The 19,589-nt window shown below is 41.6% G+C and overlaps 2 protein-coding genes across 11 annotated transcripts in view; one reads left to right on the top strand and one right to left on the bottom strand.

The window, feature by feature from the left end:
* The window catches only part of PAK3 (p21 (RAC1) activated kinase 3), a 202,861-nt gene extending 195,188 nt beyond the window's left edge, over nt 1–7,673 (top strand). For all 10 annotated transcript variants that reach the window (XM_083159379.1, XM_083159382.1, XM_083159378.1 and 7 more), the window contains 2 exons: nt 1,446–1,583; nt 2,454–7,673. In XM_083159379.1, the coding sequence (XP_083015505.1) occupies nt 1,446–1,583; nt 2,454–2,543 (228 nt within the window). In that variant the 3' untranslated portion in view covers nt 2,544–7,673. The remainder of the gene's footprint in view (nt 1–1,445; nt 1,584–2,453) is intronic.
* Nucleotides 7,674–7,734: 61 nt separating this feature from the next.
* CAPN6 (calpain 6) overlaps nt 7,735–19,589 on the bottom strand; it is a 79,009-nt gene continuing 67,154 nt past the window's right edge. The window contains exons 10-13 of the mRNA XM_083159377.1: nt 17,924–18,126; nt 16,561–16,682; nt 12,129–12,265; nt 7,735–9,587 (exon numbers count right to left, since the gene is read on the bottom strand). Of these exons, the coding sequence (XP_083015503.1) occupies nt 9,405–9,587; nt 12,129–12,265; nt 16,561–16,682; nt 17,924–18,126 (645 nt within the window). The 3' untranslated portion in view covers nt 7,735–9,404. The remainder of the gene's footprint in view (nt 9,588–12,128; nt 12,266–16,560; nt 16,683–17,923; nt 18,127–19,589) is intronic.

Genomic DNA, 19,589 nt, shown 5'->3' on the forward strand with positions numbered 1-19,589 from the left:
ACGGCATTTACTGGGGATTATTACAGAATTCCCGATAACCCGCCCTTAGAGATGTGTTTTACTGCAGTAACACATGGGTGTTGGAACTTAACATGGAACCCATGTGTTATCACTCAAATATAGATCACTTACTGCACAGTAAAAATGGGCTATAGTTGGTTAGCCCGATAACGATCGGTTAATCATTGCACTTAAAGCCAGGTTCTGGCGTTTATTAATTGCCGTTGACAATTGGATACCACCTTAGACTGAAAGGTATTTCAGACACTCATTGTACTCTATTACATACAATAAACAATCCTACTGAGAGAGAGATTTTAATAATTGATAAAGGCAAATCAAATTAAAATACTGTATATGTGGAATTTTATTAATTTTATTATTATTTATACTGTATATTATTTTATTTTATTACAGATGTCCTATAATGGAAATTTGCACCACAAAACAAATTATTAGATTATATCACATACACCTATTATAAAGATAATACAAGCATACACATGGCAGGAACAGTCATTTGGTGCATAGATGAACTCGCAGACATCCACAGGGTTGTATGTGTGTGTGTGTATGTGTGAATATATATATATATATATATATATATATTAGTGACAGTGATGACATACACAGGGACTCAGATGAAGACTGATGTTTATTTTGAACAGCAGGTCACAGCATACCAGATTAATTCCATAGGCAAGAGTAGTTGCAGATAGCAGCATACAGGTAAACATAGCATGAACATACTCTTCCTCCAGTGGTACCTACCATAGCCCATTGCTTTGCCATCTAATCTACTATCAAGAGCAATAGCACTCTGCCCTGGAAACACTTATATCACAAAATCACAGGTGCTGCTGATTACACACCTGGCTCCTGCTCCAAAACATTTTCTGGATCCTCCACATTGCTCTCATGTGGAGAGATGCTGTCTCTGTCACACTATGGGGGGTATTCAATCTGGGGGTCACGGCTGTCGAGCTGTCTCGAGAACCGCGACACAGTCCCGTTCTCAGTCAGCTCGACCGAGAACAAGCAGGTGGGATTTAATTTTCCGCCTGCCGTGGGGCGAGAAGTGGGCGCGGCTGTGAGAAGTGGCTGGGAATAGTCGAGCAGCGGCCGTGAGCTCGGCAATTCCCGGCCGTTCTCGGCAGAATGAGCCCGACTGCTTTATGTTAAAAACAACAAATCTAGCCTAGTGCAATGCTAGCATACAGAGTATCAATGCTGCTAGGCATATGGAAGTCATACAGATCAGTACATCATCCCTTAAAGAGGAATCGTTTAATACATAAGAACCATAAGAACAGAGGGATTACAGCATTATAAACTGTTTGAAACATTTATGAATTGTCGTAAAATAATGAATTCCTAGGTAATTGTGGGAAATAGTGCTGGCCACTGTCCAGGTTATAGCTATAGTATCTTTGTTTGCTGTCCAGGCTCTGTATCTGATAGCTACTAATGGAACCCCAGAACTTCAGAATCCAGAGAGACTGTCAGCTGTGTTTCGAGATTTCCTCAACCGATGCCTAGAGATGGATGTGGACAGGAGAGGCTCTGCCAAGGAGCTCCTACAGGTTAGTATCTACAGTAGGTTACTTTTTACAATGTGTAGCCAGATTCTCATTAGTAAGAAAGCAGGCCTCTATAATGGTCACGCGTTTCATAGATTTCATCTATTACACTTTTTTTATTTATTTTTAAAGTAACTTTATACTGTATTGGCACTTTGCTAAAGATAATAGAACAAGCATCATTTTCTGTGCTGACATAGCCGGCATTATACAGCTAAATTATAGTCCGAATGCTTGCACCAACAATCACAATACCGAACAGCTCTTGGAGGTGCTGCACAATAGTACTATGTAGAATTCTATAGACAATACACAGGGCCCTCACCAATATCATCACAGTAAACCTTAATCCATGCCTGTGATGCAGCATGATTTCACCGGACATCCTGAGTAACAACCGAAGGAGTACTCAGCTGTGCAACATTCACTCTTGAGATCCAATGCTGCGTCTTTGGGCACAGCAGCGGATCACAGAAGCCATCGGTGGGTATCTGACACAGATGCTGCATACAAAGAGGATGTGGCTGTGCTATAGCATTCCCTTCTGAATCAGACCCATAGTACACTATTAATGAATTAAGATTCCCAAACATGGTGGAAAGTCTATATGTATGAGACCTGCACGAGAGTGATCAAACAAAACACCCATAACACAGCACAGATTCTATTCTGCAGCCCAGTTCCAGGCAAGGTATTGTCTATTGTTTCCTGCAGAATTAATGTTTCTATTGTTAACAATGAGCAAAACTTAGAATCCACCAAGTATTAGATTTGTTAAATATGCAATATAAATGCAATATACATTGTATTTAGCTACGCTTGCAGAAAGTGAATTGAATCTGATCCATTCACAGCTTTGTGTTTGCCTTGCAGCATCCATTTTTAAAACTAGCCAAGCCTCTTTCTAGCCTGACTCCACTGATCATAGCAGCAAAGGAAGCCATTAAGAACAGCAGCCGCTAGCTACGCGGGGCATAAGCTGTAGCCTCTACATAAGAACACAAAACTCAGCAGAATCTGAAAACCTCATCCCCTCACACAGCAGGATTAACGAGCTAACCAGCCACTGTCATGGGGAGACATACCATGATGCACCTACTTGTGTCTTCTTCTACCTGCCCTTTTGGATTCCTTAAACTCAATCTTATTTTATTTTTTGTAAGTAGGAACAGGACTTGGCACGCTAGAAACTGGTGCTGCACATCCGCACGTTGATCCGCTGCAGAAACTTTCCATAGATGGGGTGTACTTTCATAACGGATGATTCATTTTCTGTCTGGTTTCTTCTTTGCTTTGTATTAAAAGAAAAAAAAAACTGAAAAAAATCTGCATTTCCAAATATGCAGCAACTGTAACAGGTCCAAGGATCTTTGTAGACCTCAAAACCCACTTACTTTACTAGTCTTCTCTCCCTGTTTTCAGTACGGGGCTGTTTACTTTAATCAAGGTACACTTTTGCATGTGAGGGCATCCATCCTCTGAGGGGAAAGGTATAAGATGTGTTTGTGTATGACTGAAGAGAGCCGTAAGGACCGATATTAGATCACACAACACAGAAAGCATAGACCGTTTCACCGGAAGAGCCGAAACGTCCCTCTGTGCCACCCAACCCCCTCCCCTGGCAGTGAAGAGATTTATGGCACAAATACTCAGTCTGTGATAAAAGGATATTTTTAGTTGTATGTCTACTTTTTATTGACAATGTTAACCCTTACAGCACTGTGGTCTGTAGCCATCAAGGATTATGTAACCATTGGCTATTAGCTAATGAAAGTATATATAATATTGACCTTCTTTCAAAACACATTGGAGCCATTCTGTAGATTTTACTGCATCTGAGATGGCAGTCTGTCCATTTACTATGAAAAGGTGCTTCATATATATATACTATGGGTCAGGCTTAAAAAATACCAGTCATGATGTGCTTCAGTGGTGCCAATGGTTCCGAGTGATGACAAGGGTCATGGTCATTGTTTCAGCCACATAATGTACTGTATGTCTGTACTGGCTAGAGGCTACATGTAGTCCTTAATGGAAACACATGAATGAATACATCTAAAGCACTGGAAGTAACCATTCCAAATAGAAACAATAAGCAAAATAGAGATGCATAATTAAACACCAGTCATAATAGGCTTTATATGCTGGTGGACAGCCATTGGATAGATAAATCTTTGTCTGGCTTATAGTGTTCGCTCAGTGGCAGTAATTGGGGTAATTGTAGTGGGACTAGATTTCTATTCTAAGTGCCCTTAGTAAGGAAACCATTGGTGCCATGAGGGTTCCACCAGATGGTGGGGTCAGTGGTATAATGACAACAGTTGGAGATGAAAGGATTGGGGCCTTTCTCTGGACCCATGATTTACCTACAAATGGAGATACTAAGAAAGTGGATCAAGATGACTGTTAAGCCATAAGATGCACATAATGTATGGGAATAAGCGTGTAGATAGGCTCAAGAGAACAAAGTCTGACAGAAAAGTGCAGTCCATTACTCTAGTCACTTATGGTTTTGTAGGTCACCACGGAATGCTGAGATAGAGGCAAAAAAAGCTTGATCATTTGGGTATAGTTAATATGTTAAATGAAGACATCGAAATACCTGCTGCAAGTTATTGTAATGGTTTTGGATTGAGGAGAAACGTATATTTGTCTGAGGCTGTGTTGAAGTTGCGGGAAAAGTTTAGCATTTCCCATAAAGAGACGCTCCAATGCACATATGATTAGTATTGAGGCAATTACGGATAGCCTGACCCTTTGAATAAGTGTCCCTCAGTTATGTGGGATGTCACAACCACAATCCCAAACCATGACTGGATTATGACTGTGAGAACATGTAAAGTGCTCTTGTTGCATACTAGAACATCATTGCATTGTGTCTGACGTATTTAATATAGCACAGGTTGTGAAAGTGATGCAAGTGCTGCATCTTTGCCAAAAAATATATATATTTATGTATCGTGGTCCTTTACAATATTGATGCTTAGTTTTCTCCAGTCTTATCAAGCTTCCTCAGTGGAATCAGTGGGGAGGGGTACATATGAGTGGACGCATGTCCCTGGTGCGCACATGAGGATCACTGACAGATGTGAGACACTGCTGCGTGTTGAAGCTCCAGAGGAGGAATTGGAATGTAAAGACTGTGAAGGTAGCGGGAGGGTTTAGGAGGCCATAATGCATGGCTTCAGCTCTGAGTGCCCTCCACAGGGACACTAAAACTGTGGTATGGACCCTTTTGAGATTATCACTAAAAGCACATAGATATACACATTTCATATTCAGTAAGCAGAAAAATCCTCATCTATTCACCTAATCTAAAGATATATTACACCAAATGTTTTCCGAAAGGCAGCTCTGCATTTAGCAAGCTCATTAAGAGGCGTTGATGCCCCGCATACAGCGGAGTGGGACTGTCCACTGATTTGTGGACTGCACTTCCATAAACAATGGTCCAATACACAACATGCCTTCCTCTACTGCCTGTAAGGCATTGGTTGTACTCTCTAATAATATTTAGAGGGTACAAGTGTACAGCAGACTTAGAAGCCACAACCTCTCTCCTTGATGGCTCTGGTAATAATACAATTGGTTATTCAGTTCCTGAATCGCTTGTACTGTAATAAAGATAACATCTAGGCTGCCTTTGAGAAAAATGTCAAAATAAAAGCAAAATCCGTTGACCTCTATCTGCTGATATGTTACAGTTAAAATGCGGTCATGACGGCCATTTCGGTAGTTAATCCTTATACCCATTTCTGACTGATATAATACAATGTCACTGGTATTGTCTTCTATCATTTATACAAATGAGTTTCTTGTGTTTATTACTAGTCTGCAGATCTTTGGGCCTGGACACGTGAACATCTTGTAGGTTTTATATGCTATTTCCCCTTCTCCTTTTCTGTAACTGTTTCAGCCTTTCCTTCTATGTCTTCTTACGGTGTCATCCTCTTCTGCCTTTTTTACTAACTGTTTTCCTGATTTGCTTTTTTCACCAATTCAAATTAATAGAAGAAGCAAACTATAGCAAAACTAATACAAAACTACAAAAATAGGAAAAACTGCACAACGACAAAACACACCAATGTGTTCAGCACTATAATAAACCGGCAGTGCTCATTTGTCCAGGCCCTTAAGAACTATTCTTTGTCAGTAATGTACCTCTGTGACAGAACAAGTCTACTATCACTGTTTTCAACTGTTTGTACATAAGAGTTTAATACCATGTGAGGACAATTTAAAAGCACTTTCATTACAGGGTTTCAGGAAATGTGGCATGGATGCTTTTTTGGGGGGCATACAGGGAAAATACTGCCTGCGACTGCGTGTTGCACACAAATATAGGATTTGAGATGTCTAGGTTGTGCCCCTCCCAAATCTGTGCATCTGCACATACCTGCAATCACTGGCATATCTGGAATGGTTGCTGGGTAGGTGGTGCAGACAAGCCCCTGACTCAAGGACTCATTCCACATACCCTGCAGCTATTGAATATCTATGCCTTGCGATCGCAGTTGAAGAAATCACCGGAATGATGCCCAAGACACTGTGTATAGTGAGTCATGGATATTTTAAAAGCTGCCCCTATAGTATTGATAGGCAGCTGGAGAGCTACTTATTGCCCACTGCTGTCCTATAATTTAACATCCCCCTCCCTTTGTATTTGAAAGGAGGGGAGTATCCGAACATCTAAATCATAGTGTGTAAATGAAGCGTATCCCAATGTGTGTGTACTAAAAGTAAAAGCTGGCAGCCTTTTCCCTGCATGAACAAATTGCATCCAATAGTAAATTTGTACTCTTTGGCTGGATTTGTTCCTGATTCTTAACAAATTGGGCGCAATAAATTTTTTGTAACAAATCGGGCCTACAAAAAATGCATATTTCAGGTAACAGCATATTTGTGTAATAGAACTATGTGAACATGCATCATCGTACTGAGTTGAAGTTGACCTACATGTATTCATTATACAGTAAATGACAGACAGTACAGTTGTTTCCTCTGGAATTCTTGTACTTTAAATACCCAGGTTGCCCTATGGCAGTGGTCCCCCAAGTTTTTTGAATCATGGCATCCTTGAGCTTCAAAACAATTTCACGGCACCCCTAGGCCGAATGTTAATTATTGATAAATGCAGAAAAAAAATATTAAATGAAGTAAACTGTGTTTATATGTCCATCCCTAGGGTCAGTTATATGGTAAAAGAACAAGATTTGCTACTGTTTGTCCACGTTATTATTGACAGCACTGGTTTTGCCTGTGATATTGATCATAAATATTTTTAATTGGTCCTGGGCCACCAACTCAGGGCACCCCTGCAAGTGTCCTGAGGCACCCCAGGGTGCCACGGCCCACAGTTTGGGAACCACTGCCCTATGGTATATCCTTTCACAAATTTTCAAGCTGGGGGAGAACAGTAAAGAAATGTACTCTTTCATGTCATCCAGTTATGTCTCATGTATCGCATAAATCCAGTTTCTGGAAACGGTAATGTAACACCTGGAGTCCTACTGCAATAGACATTGCAACAGAAATGATGGCCTGAGAACACATCAAGAAACTAATATGTCACAGGGTACTCTTTTCTTTTTGTTTTATTTAATTCTGTGATGAGACAATTTTTTCAATTTTTGCAAATTTTTCTTCCAACAAAAGAAAAAAAAAGGTTAAGGAAATGAAGAAAAATCTGGTGTTATAAATATGATATATTCCCATTGTCTTTCAACTGTAACACATTTGCTGTACATTCCTCTTTTTTTAGGGTGTGTTATCTGTAAAATACAAAAAAAATGTGTAGTGATATCATTCTGTAACTTTTTTGAGGAAAAGAGTTTTGGTTTTTTAAATTGAAATTAAGTTATTTATGTTGGGTATGCGCTGAGAATACAAAATGGCCTGAATACCTCCCTTCTCTCTCTTTTTTAACAAAATCATTTGCATTTTATTTTGAAAAATTTAAGTTAATTTAAATTGTGGTTGAAGCAATAGAAAATTGAAATATGGATTGTGCATGACTGTGTCTTGAGTGTAAAAAAAAATATTGCAGTTTGAAATCTGGACCTGCAGTATTGTGAATAAAAGTTAGAAATGCTATGGTTCGTTCGGGGTATTAATTTCTGAAATATCAAATCTGAAGTTCTGGCTGCTGTTGCAAAAGTGAAAAGTGATAGCTAGCGTTTGATTGGCTACTTGCAGCAATTGGCCTTTTTAGAACATGTGATCAATCTCTCCCATAAAGAGAGAGAAAAAGAAGAACTTTTTTTGTATAAAAACTTTATTGAAGATTTTAAACTACAGTATAAAAATACATATATAAAATCATCTTGTAAATACCGTTTTAACATTGCATATAAAAAAAATATAAACCTTTCATAGAGGCTACCAGATATGCTACTTTTGTGCCTTCATCTATACTAGTGAAATATACCAAAACAAAATAAAAAAATTAAAAAAAAGTACATAAATGTGTAGTTCAAACCTGGAAGATTTGTAAAAACACAACTCAAGCAACTTTGTAATTATGTTTAAATTTAACTTACAGTATATAAAAATAACAAAAAATATATTATTTCTGTGTAGGCAGATGCTTATTACTAGGTTCCTAGATGGAATCTCCTGATCACCTTTTTACTCCATCCATATCAGTTGCTCTTCATATGTGACTGCATGCCGTTTGCATGCTGTATAAATGGCTGGTAAGGGACGGCTCAGTCTGCCCTACAGTATATGAGACATGACGTTGGTATACACAAAGTATTTGAAAGCTTGAAGTCAGAATATCTAAAATATCACGGTTAGGGGGGGAAATAATATGCATTTGTCCTCTCTAGTTTTGTAATACACCTCTGCAGTTTGGAGAATTGGAGAAAAAGGTATAGAAATAGGCACATGCGGTATTAACCCTTTGAGTGCCAAGTGAATTTGACAACATAGGTATGGAAGTTGCCAAGCAAACATTTTTATTCATCATAATGACCTATAACCCTTAACCTATATAGGAAATCTAATCTTTTTTACGCTTTTTATTTGAATTTATATAACAAATGTGAGTAGTGCACTTTTAGTGGATATTTGCACGTCTCCCACAGAGATATTGGCACTCAAAGGGTTAAAAAAGTAATTAAGTTCAGAAATTTGGGAAGATCTGGGACATTGCAGTATGCCAGTAACAAAGATGGCCAAAAGGGAAGCCTAGACAGACTGGCAAACTACAGTAGTACCATCAGCCAATGAATGGACAGTTGAGTGGAGCCATGTCCATTGCATCATACATGTACATATAATAGTGAGTACTGTAGTGTTTACAGAAGTATGATGTGGTCCTTATATCTAGGTATGATTTCCTACACTCAAAAGGAACTTCCAAAATTACACAAACGGGCCCAACCTACAGTAACTAAGCTCTTCAACTTCTTTTGAAATTCTATAAATACTGTAAATATAATTGATCAAGCACAGTTAATTATTGGCTTCATTTACAATTAGGAGTAAATAAATCCTGAACAATGCGTGCATGTGTGCGTGTGTGTGTGTTCACAGAGGTCGCATTTTTTACTCATAACTACAGATGAGGCCCTTATTGCTAGTTTACATCCCAGGTAGGCTGAGACCAATGCTTTTTATAACATTTACAGCAATTGTAAATACATTATATTATGGATTTGGCCACTTTTTCATGGTAAGTGTATTCCTGGGTTGCAGCAGCCGTATATAGCACAGATGTGAATCTCTTGGGCATGTGAACAGAGATTACATCATCTTCACAGAGCTGTTAGAATGTCTCTTGCTTGCAGCCGTGTCTGTGTCTGGAGGACTCTCACACATTCACAGGTCATGTAGGTCATCGGAAGAGACAACCTTGACAGTTATTCGGCCTGGCATCTCTTCGGCTGCCTGGCCATCCTTGTTGTGCAGCTGCAGACTCTGCTCTTCCTTTGGGTCATTTGGCGATGCAGCCAGTAGCACTTGGCCCAGGAACTGGTCACAGAAGAAATTGCTCCCCCAGACCTGAGGGTCAAAATAGAAAAAGCCATTTTATCTCAGTGCAGCCAAACTGTCTTATTGCATTACACTGAGTCATTGCCTTTGGTGTTCAATGACTATGTTGTGATTCTAACAATCCCAATGCAGTGAATATGTACACAGCATTTATAAGTACCTGTATTGAATGATATATATCTTTAAATTATATATATTATGTTATATTATATTACGAGGAGAGGAGCTTGCAATCAATTGGCCTAATTCAGCACGGACTGTTAATCAGACTTTGCAGTGGACTGGAGGAGAAAGCCGCAGACCAGACAGAAAGAAAAATGCCCCTTGCAAAATTGCGAGAAAATTGAAAATAAATCACTAATCGGTACACATTCGCAAATCCGTATGCAATTCCCGAAACATTGAAGAAACTTCCAGTTTCTTATCACATTGCATTTACAATCCATACACATTTTCAGTCTCTATTTTTCCTTAGGCAAAACACGATACAAGCAGTACATATGCGCAATTGTTCAATTTGCGAATTCTCTAATTAGCAATCAATGCTGAACTGGGTCCAATATTCCCTTCCACATGTACACAGATATACACACTTGGGGTAATTATTTTGTCAGAATCCAAATAGCCCATAAGTGTGTTTTTGGATTGTTGAAGGAAAACTTAGTATCTCACAGAAAGCACAGCAATATTGTACTGTTTAAGCAGGCCCTAATATACAGATGTGTTTTCATTTGGGTTGAGATAATTAGTCTTCCATGTTTAAATTAGCATATCTTGGGAAATGTTTGGGTAACTACAGTATAGCTGCATAAGTACTAATCTAGTCATTGCATATTTGGTGCTCAGTGCGTACAAACTAGCAGATTTGAAAAATACCAGCTGGTAATACTCAACATTATATCAACAGCCAAGCCCATTCATTGGTATGTATCCTTCAGGAAAGCAAATCTAATGAGTCTCTCCCGGTTCCAAGTCTCGGGACACTGACGGAGTCATTAGCAGTTCACAGAGTGGAGGGTGTTTTTGTTCAATTTTAAAGGGAAGCTGAATGGCTAGTTATTCTTTCCAAACATATTCCTATTAAGGCTAAATACACATAATGTTTAGCATTAACATCCATTGGCAGCCTTGCATGCAGGGACAAAATCATTCAGTGGTTGGTGACCATGGAAGGATTTTGCAACCGCTTGCAGATCTAAGACACCTCTCTGGTGTCTTAGATCTGCGGGCTCCCTGTACGGGAAGCGGGTGGGCGGGCAGCTGATGTCAGCTGCCCGTCCCCAGAACTCGCGTCGTCGCCAAATTTATATGGGAACGTCCAGTGCTTTCATGGTGATGCCCATTAATAGTTGGGCGCTCCCATGGGCGCAGCCCTATGCCCCCAGCCCACACTGTTTGGTGCGAACAAATTGGCACCAAGTGGCTGCACATGCGCATACATGTTTATGCGCAGTCGCAAACCATCTCTCCCCTGTGCGAACATGCAGGGGAGCGAAGGGACTAGATTAAGGTCCTATATCCACTTTGCATATGTTTTCCTTGCATTCCAGTTGCTTTCTCAGTGCATTCTGAGGTGTTACAACTGATGCTTATGGAAAAAGTGTTCTCATTGTGGAATGAGGCATCGGAGCCATGTTATGGTCCCAGGAGACCCTCAGTAGGAGGGTAAGAGGTCTATTACATGTGCCAATCTAATACCCCTTTCTCACCATTCCTCTGACCCAGGATATTGCTGGGTAACCCGGGTAGCATGGATGGTGTAATGGTTAGCATTACTCTCTCAAAGCACTGAGGTCATGGGTTTGATTCCCACCATGGCCCTAACTGTGCAGAGTTTATATTCTCCCCCTGCTTGCATGCGTTTCCTCCGGGTGCTCCAGTTTCCTCCCACAGTCTAAAATGATACTGTTAGGTTATTAGACTCCCAGCAAAATTAATGCTAGAATGTCTGTGTGTGTGTGTACAAGTGGTAGGGAATATAGACTAAGCTCCACTAAGGCATGGACTAATGTGAATGTTCAATTATTATCTGTAAAGTGCTGCGGAATATGTGTGCGCTATATAAATATCTGGCAATAATAATAATAACCTGGGTTGTGGCTTGGTGTGAAAGGGTCAGCCCAGCTTATGTTACCTGCCAATCTTACCCTGGTCGCAACCAGGGTCAAACCCGGGACCAGTGTAGCATAATACCCAATATAAATAGAATAAATAATACTGTTTTGCATGTACATTTTTCTGTTTTATTATGATGAATATCTGTATTTTTGTATGAACTTCCCCTAATTAACTGCATAGAAATATAATTCACAGTTCAAATTTATTATTTACTGTGGAAAGTCACATAAAAAATATAACATTTATGTTGTTTATAGCAACAAATTAGATTTTGTCATTTGTCTAGCCCTGGTTAGAAACTTGTAAAAGTATAAATATTGTTGGTTACTACTGTATATGCATTGTCAAAACCACCTTTTTGTCTGTGCACCACTAGTGTCATATACTGTACTTAAAATACCACATCACTAGACTTGCAATACAGAGGTTTACCTGAACAGCAATCGGTACGTTGGGTCTCTTACGATAGAAGATGGCTTTCATATCAAAGACAGCTTTGGTGGTATTTTTGTGGACTTCAGATTTAACCCTCTCACTTTCGCATTTAATGGTAATGTATAAGTCGGACCCTGTAAATAAGCACCAGACACTTTCTTTATGTTTATACTAAAAACGCCATAACAAACTACTGTATGTTATACTTTCAATGATACTGTGACAAATAAATCTGCAAGATTTCTTAGAAGCAATTAAATCTACAGATGGAGCCAGACACCTTCCCATGATCAGTCTTATGCCAGAACTCAATTACACCTGATAAATTGTGAAAATAAGAGGTAGCCACAGGCTGTAACGTCAGGCTATTTAAATGGACTATCGATTTCACCCAATAGCCTTGTAAATTGTCATTAAAGTACGGTGTTAATGGGTGTTAAGGGTCATAGGCGCCGATTCTGCGGGTGCTCAAGGGCTTGAGCACCCACGGAAATTGATGAGCACCCATGGGCAGGACAGGATTTGCCACTAGGCCCCCTAGCGGCGGCACATATTACGGGCGGCAGCCAGGCTGTCTAGTCCGGACGGGTGGCGTTTAATAGTCAGAGAACATCCAACAGTTACACAGACCGGCAGCCCCATCACCTGATTCTCCGCCGGCGCTCACATTGAACATGCTGTGGGGTTCAGCGCAGCGCTGCTGCTGAGACTCGGCAGAGCGCTGTGTGCACCCTGGAGCTGTAAATCAGCCTGTGCTTTTAAGCGGAGACTGGCCGCGGCGCAAGCGCAGAAGGACATCACGAACGCTGGGGCTGCACACAGCACTGCGCCGCTGCTGGAGAATCAGGTGATGGGGTTGCTGGCTGCCAGTCTGTGTGACTGCCCGATGTTCCCTGACTATTGAACGCCACCCTTCCGGACAAGTCCCAGTGCCTCCACATAATCATGTACTGTAAGTGCCATTGGTAATTTGTGGCAAATAAACTTGTTTGTGGGGCCTAGCATGCCCTGTGGCTCAGCTGCCGCCACCGTGTGGCACTGGTAGGCTGTGAGGAGCCCTGGCCCCTGCTGCTGCCAAGGGCTCAGGCTGCCCTAGCAAAACCCGCCAAGGCTCCAGCCCTGTGATTGTGGGCCCACCCTCTTGAGTCCTGTGGCAGCCACTGTGTGGCTGTCTCTGAGAAGCCCTAAATTGCCCCCCTGGCCCCAGCTGCCCTAGCAGGGCCCTCCTACTTGGCATTTTGTCCCCAGGGAAGGCTGAGTGACACTGACACCACACAGGAGTCACTGGCTGCCTGTCACAGAGACCCCAGACAACGCATGAAACCCCTGGCATCGAGCATGAAACCCTTAGCAACGAGCATGCAGGTAAGTGGCACTTATGTGGCATAATATGTAATAGGCAGTACGGCGTGTGTTATTATATAATGGGCATTACGGTTTTGGTATAACGTGTAATGGGCATTACGGTGTTTGGTATAGCGTGTATTGGGCATTACAGTGTTTGGTATAACATGTAATGGGCATTATGGTGTTTGGTATAGCGTGTAATGGGCATTACGACATATGGTGTAATATGTATTATGGTGTGTGGCATAATGTAATGGGCATTATGGCATGTGGTATAATATGTAATGGGTGTGTGATGACATCAAGTACATGGTAAAAATAGTGTTATTTTAATTCAGCATGGTGATTCCTGGAGACTGCTGTCACCATGAATTGAAACAACACTATTTTACCAACATGTCAGTCAGTCTCCGAGTGCCTGCCCACGGGGACCTGAGTCGTGCTGCTGGGTCACTCACAGCCGCTGAGCGCCAGCTCCAACTTCCCTCTCCCTCCACTGCGCGATCACACACCGTCGGCATCAGTCTCAGTCTGGGGCAGCTGCTGCAGCACAGCGGAAGGAGGCAGCTTGCTCACCCCAACAAGCGGAGTAGGCTGGCAGGAGCGGGACCGGCATCTGACTGTCCTGTCAGCTTCTAGTTTCTTCTTGGGGTGCCTGCATGGCCATGAGCTGACTCTGTAAGACTCACTGTGAGTAAGGTCAGTAAATCCAGTGAATGTTGCTCTACTGGACCCAAAATAAGAGCTGGCCATTTATAAAACCAGAGCTTTTATTACAGCAGCCAGGGAATAAATGCATTTATGTATTTGGCACTGTGGGGAATTTATGTACCTGCACTGTGGGGGGCATTTATGTATTTGGCACTCTGCTGCTGTGATTTAAATATTGGAGACAACTGTGCTGCGTAATATGAATTGGTATTATTTTGTGGCCACGCCTCTTCCCCATGAAGCCACTGCACTATATTTTTGGCTTCAGCACCCACCAGCAAAAACATAAATCGGCACCTATGTTAAGGGTTACTGGGCATTAACAAACAGAATCAGTAAAAGGTTTATGGATGAATGTGTTACCAGTTCTGCGACACCCCTTAACCCCAACTTAACAAAATTAGTTTTTTTCTGACCTGCTGAGGCAGGTTAGAAAAAAATCCCTAATAACTCCAGTCCTCGGTGCTACATTTAGAGGGATAAATTATCCTGCATTAATCTACTGTGGTTAATTGAATCGCGACATTAAACTGGTTAAAAAAAACTATTGCATACTAAATATATTATAATTTTTAGAAAATGTGAATACATATTTAGTTAAATATCAATATCATCAACATGATGGTGCAGTTGTCCATTTTCAGCTGATGTAGCATATTTAATTGGCAATAAGCACAGATAAGCTTATTCATTACAAAAGCTCTTTAAATGTACATATACCTAAAGTGGATATATAATACTAGTAAGCCCGCTTGAAGCAAAAGCTTCGAAAGCTATTCTGCTACCTTCTGTGTTTCTGCATGTGTGAGAAAGAGATCGGAGTTTTTCAGAGACACACCACACATATATAATACTGTCAGCATCGTAATGTATTCACTGGTGGCTCCCGTCTATGGGCTGCATTGCGGACCATATTTTTCATGGGGAGGACGTCTAACGTTTAAAAATACATATAATGTTATATGTATACTGTTCCCAGGGGTCAGTATAGCTGTGATTTCCACAGCCGCTGCTGCAAACAGGAAGAACCAGCATTTGGTTTAACATTTCCTTCTAATCCCATCCAAGACTCCTCTGAAGCTAGCCAATGGGAGTCTAGGAGTGGGCAAATAAGGAGAAGTGAAGCTGAATGCTGCTGCGTCCCAGGTGCAGCAACACAGGCAGCACCCACCATTGATTGTATCCCTTATGTAAATCAGGCTCATACAGTAAGAACCATTTATGAAGAAGCACTAGCCTAATGGGTTTTGTTTAGAAGGGACATCTCCTGTACTGGACTTTCATTGCTAATGAACAAGGAGTTTAGGATGAGTGCTCCCCTGTATGCAGCATACACTCCAACCAAACTTTTCTTGAGTTTGTTGCTGGGAGTCACAGATAGGGTCACTCTGCCATATTGTGCTGACCTGGTTTAAACACCAAGTACAACAAGGTCACCAGTTATGAGACTCTTGAGGACTTGATCATTGTGGAGCAATCCCTGTAACCATGCACAGTATAACAGATTTAAGGAATAGCGGAAAAACTGAACACCAAAAACCGCAGTTAAAATGTTGGTGCAAATACAGCACCGGTAGCACAGAGGGATGGCAGCTTGCAACCTCTACCGGGTGGGAATGCTGTACAGACACACTCCCACAACTCATCTTTGACATCTACATCTATGGGGAAACAGCTGCTATAGATCACCAGTAGCACAAAGGGACTGCAGCTTGCAACTCTACCTGGAGGGGAATGTTGCACACACACACTCCCACAACTCATCTTTGACATCTACATTTATGGGGAAACAGCTGCTATACAGCACCAGTAGCACAGAGGGATGGCAGCTTCCAACCTCTACCTGGGGGGGGGGGGGGGGGGGGGGGGATGCTGGAGAGCCACACTCCCATAACTCGTCTGTGACATCTACATCCATGGGGAAAAAGCTGCTATAGATTACCAGTAGAATACTTGTTGATATAATGCTCCAGATAATGCTCCACAGTGCTACCAGCCCCACCAATAAGTTATTTCTGTAGCTAGGGGTGGTGGTATCTTGGTGTGTCTAGGGTGTATATGAGGCTAGGTTTGCAGGAGATGTGTTGGACTTTCTTACCCATGGTATATGAACATGTAAAAGTTGATAGTACACTGATTACCAGATCATCAAAATGACAGAGCAGCTGGCAGTTGGGACTCTCTCATACTGAGGTGTGTGGCTGTGCGCGTGTGTGTGTACCAGAACAGAGCTACAGTGGAGGGAAATTTAGTGGCTTTCTGTGCACTATAGAGACATGGAGCAGCGTTAGGCTTTTATTTATTTTTTACATGTATTGATTTCTGTTAAAACTAAACGATGAACCTTTCCTTTGTATATTCCTATCATTACCTTGCGTTCTGCCCTCTTGCTGTACTGCTTCCACACTCTGTACCAACACCTGAGTCACTCTCTGAGGGAGTCCCCACAGGATGCTCCAGCAGGTCACACTGGGTTTATCAAGCAGCAGCTCCCTGCAGAGAACAGTAGGCAGCTTACAGAGGGATGTAATGCCAGTGCTAGCAAAGCCAGCTTATGGTTGTCTGATCCCACAGCCATGTCATTAATCAAGCATCCTGCCTGTAATAATCACTTTGCATCATAACTTTCCTCACAACTACCAATAGGTAAATCTTGCTGAAGCCACTCTGTAGAAGAATACATAAATATTTCACATAAACTGTACAGATTTCTGTTAAATGGAAAGTAGAAACTATGATATGTGATAATTATATGGACACCACTTGAAATAACATGAACTCTGTCCACCTGGTATTCCAAGGGTATAGCTGTCTTGAGCAAGCGAATCAAATCCTTGGAATAACAGGTGCTGCCTCACCCTCCAGGGATATGCTGGCAATGCATGATGGTCTCACTAGTAACAGGCAGTGCTACAGTTTACACTCAGAGATGTCACATCTACAGATTGGATTGGTGACAGATTGAACCTGTTCTGTTCCAGTATTGCTGATTGCCGGCCAGTTATACTCAGCTGGTTGCTCATGTACAATATGTGACACAACACTATTATACCACGTTTATAAAGGTGTACCAAGCCCTGTCTGGAGAAAGTTATTACAATTAACCAATTGGCTTCTGTCATATTTACAGTATCTAAAATGTCAGATTGGTTGGTACTTTGGGCCTGATTCAGACCTGATAGCATGCTAACGAACTTGAGGCCAGCGTTCACTTAAGATGCCGTCCTGCTAGAGTGAAACCTCGCCCTGCGAATTAACGTGATTGCCATGGGAATATGTCCAAAACCCATCATAACAGGCTCACCATCTAATGATTTTTACACTGGGCACTAGTCATACGTGTAGCCCTGGACTTATGCGGCGGTGCGATGGAAAAAGGCATATTCAGACTGGAGCTGACGTCGCGCAACCTCCCCTAAACGGATTAGGCATGCCTAAAGTTTCGCCGTATACTCCCAGTGTTCTCCTAGCCACGCCTACTTCCTGTCAATCACCTTGTGAATGGCATGCGTATAGAAATAGATGCCGGATTTCATCGCAGGACGGCCTCACGTGTGTGTACTGCGAACCATGCGCAGTGTATCGATAATCGGCCACTGTACAAATTTGCAGCCGTGAGATCAGGTCTAAGTAGGGCCCTTTATCTCTCTACGATATTTGATACATCCCCTCCAAAAATAAATGACATATGATAGCTGCCATATCTTACAATGCACATCTTCTAAAAAGAATACCTGAAATCAGACTCCACATCTGTAAAGAGTCTCAGGATGAATTCAGAGATGGTGCCAGGATGAAAGGTTGTAGGAATGATGATGTACCGACCTTTCTTCAACGTCTTCCTCAAAAAAATGGATCTCAGGTTCATGTAGGGAGAAGATGCGGCCCTCTCCTGTCCGTGCATCTTGTGGATCCGGTACTGTCTGTTCTGTTCCACCTAATAAACAGTCATACGATTATGCATTCAGCAATACTGTACTGATCTGACGGTTGAGACTACCATGTAGGCAATTAATACAATATAGCAATATAATATACCTCATCTATTATAAGATGGAATATAAGTATACAGTATAACACTAATATATTTTATTAACCTCTTTACTTTATGTACTGAATGTCATTGCTGGTGTAACAGTACAATGCATTGTGGATGTACGTAGGTATCATAATGCAAAGATACACTTCTTGTGTACGTACAAATCAGTACAAGGAGTTTGGCAAAGTGGAGTTTTATTTTCTTATTTTTATTTCAAAGTCAATGTGTTCTTTGTGTGCCTTTTGCTTCTAGTCAGAGCTGGCCCCAGGCATAAGCAGTCTAGGTAAATGCATAGGGACACCTGGAAAAGCCAGGAACATCTAGGCAGGCTGGACAGCTAAGCTCAAAAGTCCCTACTGAAAGTGGCGATCCTCCGATTAGATGTACAGGCAATATGGCACTGCTGTGCCATTGATTGTCATATTACAGCAGCAGCAAAAAGCCTGCACAGCCCAGCACCAATCATACAGCTCCTGCAGCTCCCATCAATGTGATGCTGGTGTAACCTAAGTTAGTTTAATCAGAGACATACGTAGCAGAGAGCGGTGAAGAGAAGGTGAGCGAAGAAAGCAAAGGTAAGTACATTTTAAGTGCTTGTTAAAGATATAGGTTGGGGATTGGGTTGCTGGAGACAAAGGAGGGCCAATGCCTCGACATTCACCCAATGTCAAGAGATCCTGTCCATTCAGTGAAGCCACACCACTTTCTTAAATGCACATCTACGAAGCACAGAAAGGATCCCACAGGGGGGGAGGGGACATCATATTGGTCTGGGCTGGCCATGCTTCTCCTCATAATTCTGTTAACACACTTTTTAACTATTTTTTATATATATAAAACGGTATGAGTGCATACTATATATATATATAAAGCTGACGAATATAAAAATAATGTTATCAAATTGACATTAATGACTGCTGTCTGAAATCTGAGCTGTTCCACCAGTGTCAGTAATGCTACGTCCAGATATTTCCAGCATAACACAAATCTAGTCTCCAAACTTGTTATTTCCATACTTACTCATCACATACCACCTCATGATCAAAACACAGACACTCCTACAAAATCCACCAATAAGAACAGCACATCAGTAGCTAAAACCAGGTGTGTAACTAGACCTATTGGGTCCTCATAGCAAAGTTTCTACAGGCCCTAGCACCTGCCATGGACTTTTCTGTAAGTGGTGGATTGAGAGTAATCCCCTTCCTCCACCCCCTCAACACACAGTCACAACCACACACTGCAGCAACAGTCCAGCGGAGGAGCTACAGCCAGCCAGCAGAATACACCACCTGACATACCCCGCCCCTACAGTGGCCTGATTAGAAAATTTTCGCCCACCTAACAAAAAAGTTTCTGCC

Source organism: Crinia signifera, chromosome 9, assembly GCF_055691185.1.
Source record: "Crinia signifera chromosome 9, ASM5569118v1, whole genome shotgun sequence".
Classification (NCBI taxonomy): domain Eukaryota; kingdom Metazoa; phylum Chordata; class Amphibia; order Anura; family Myobatrachidae; genus Crinia; species Crinia signifera.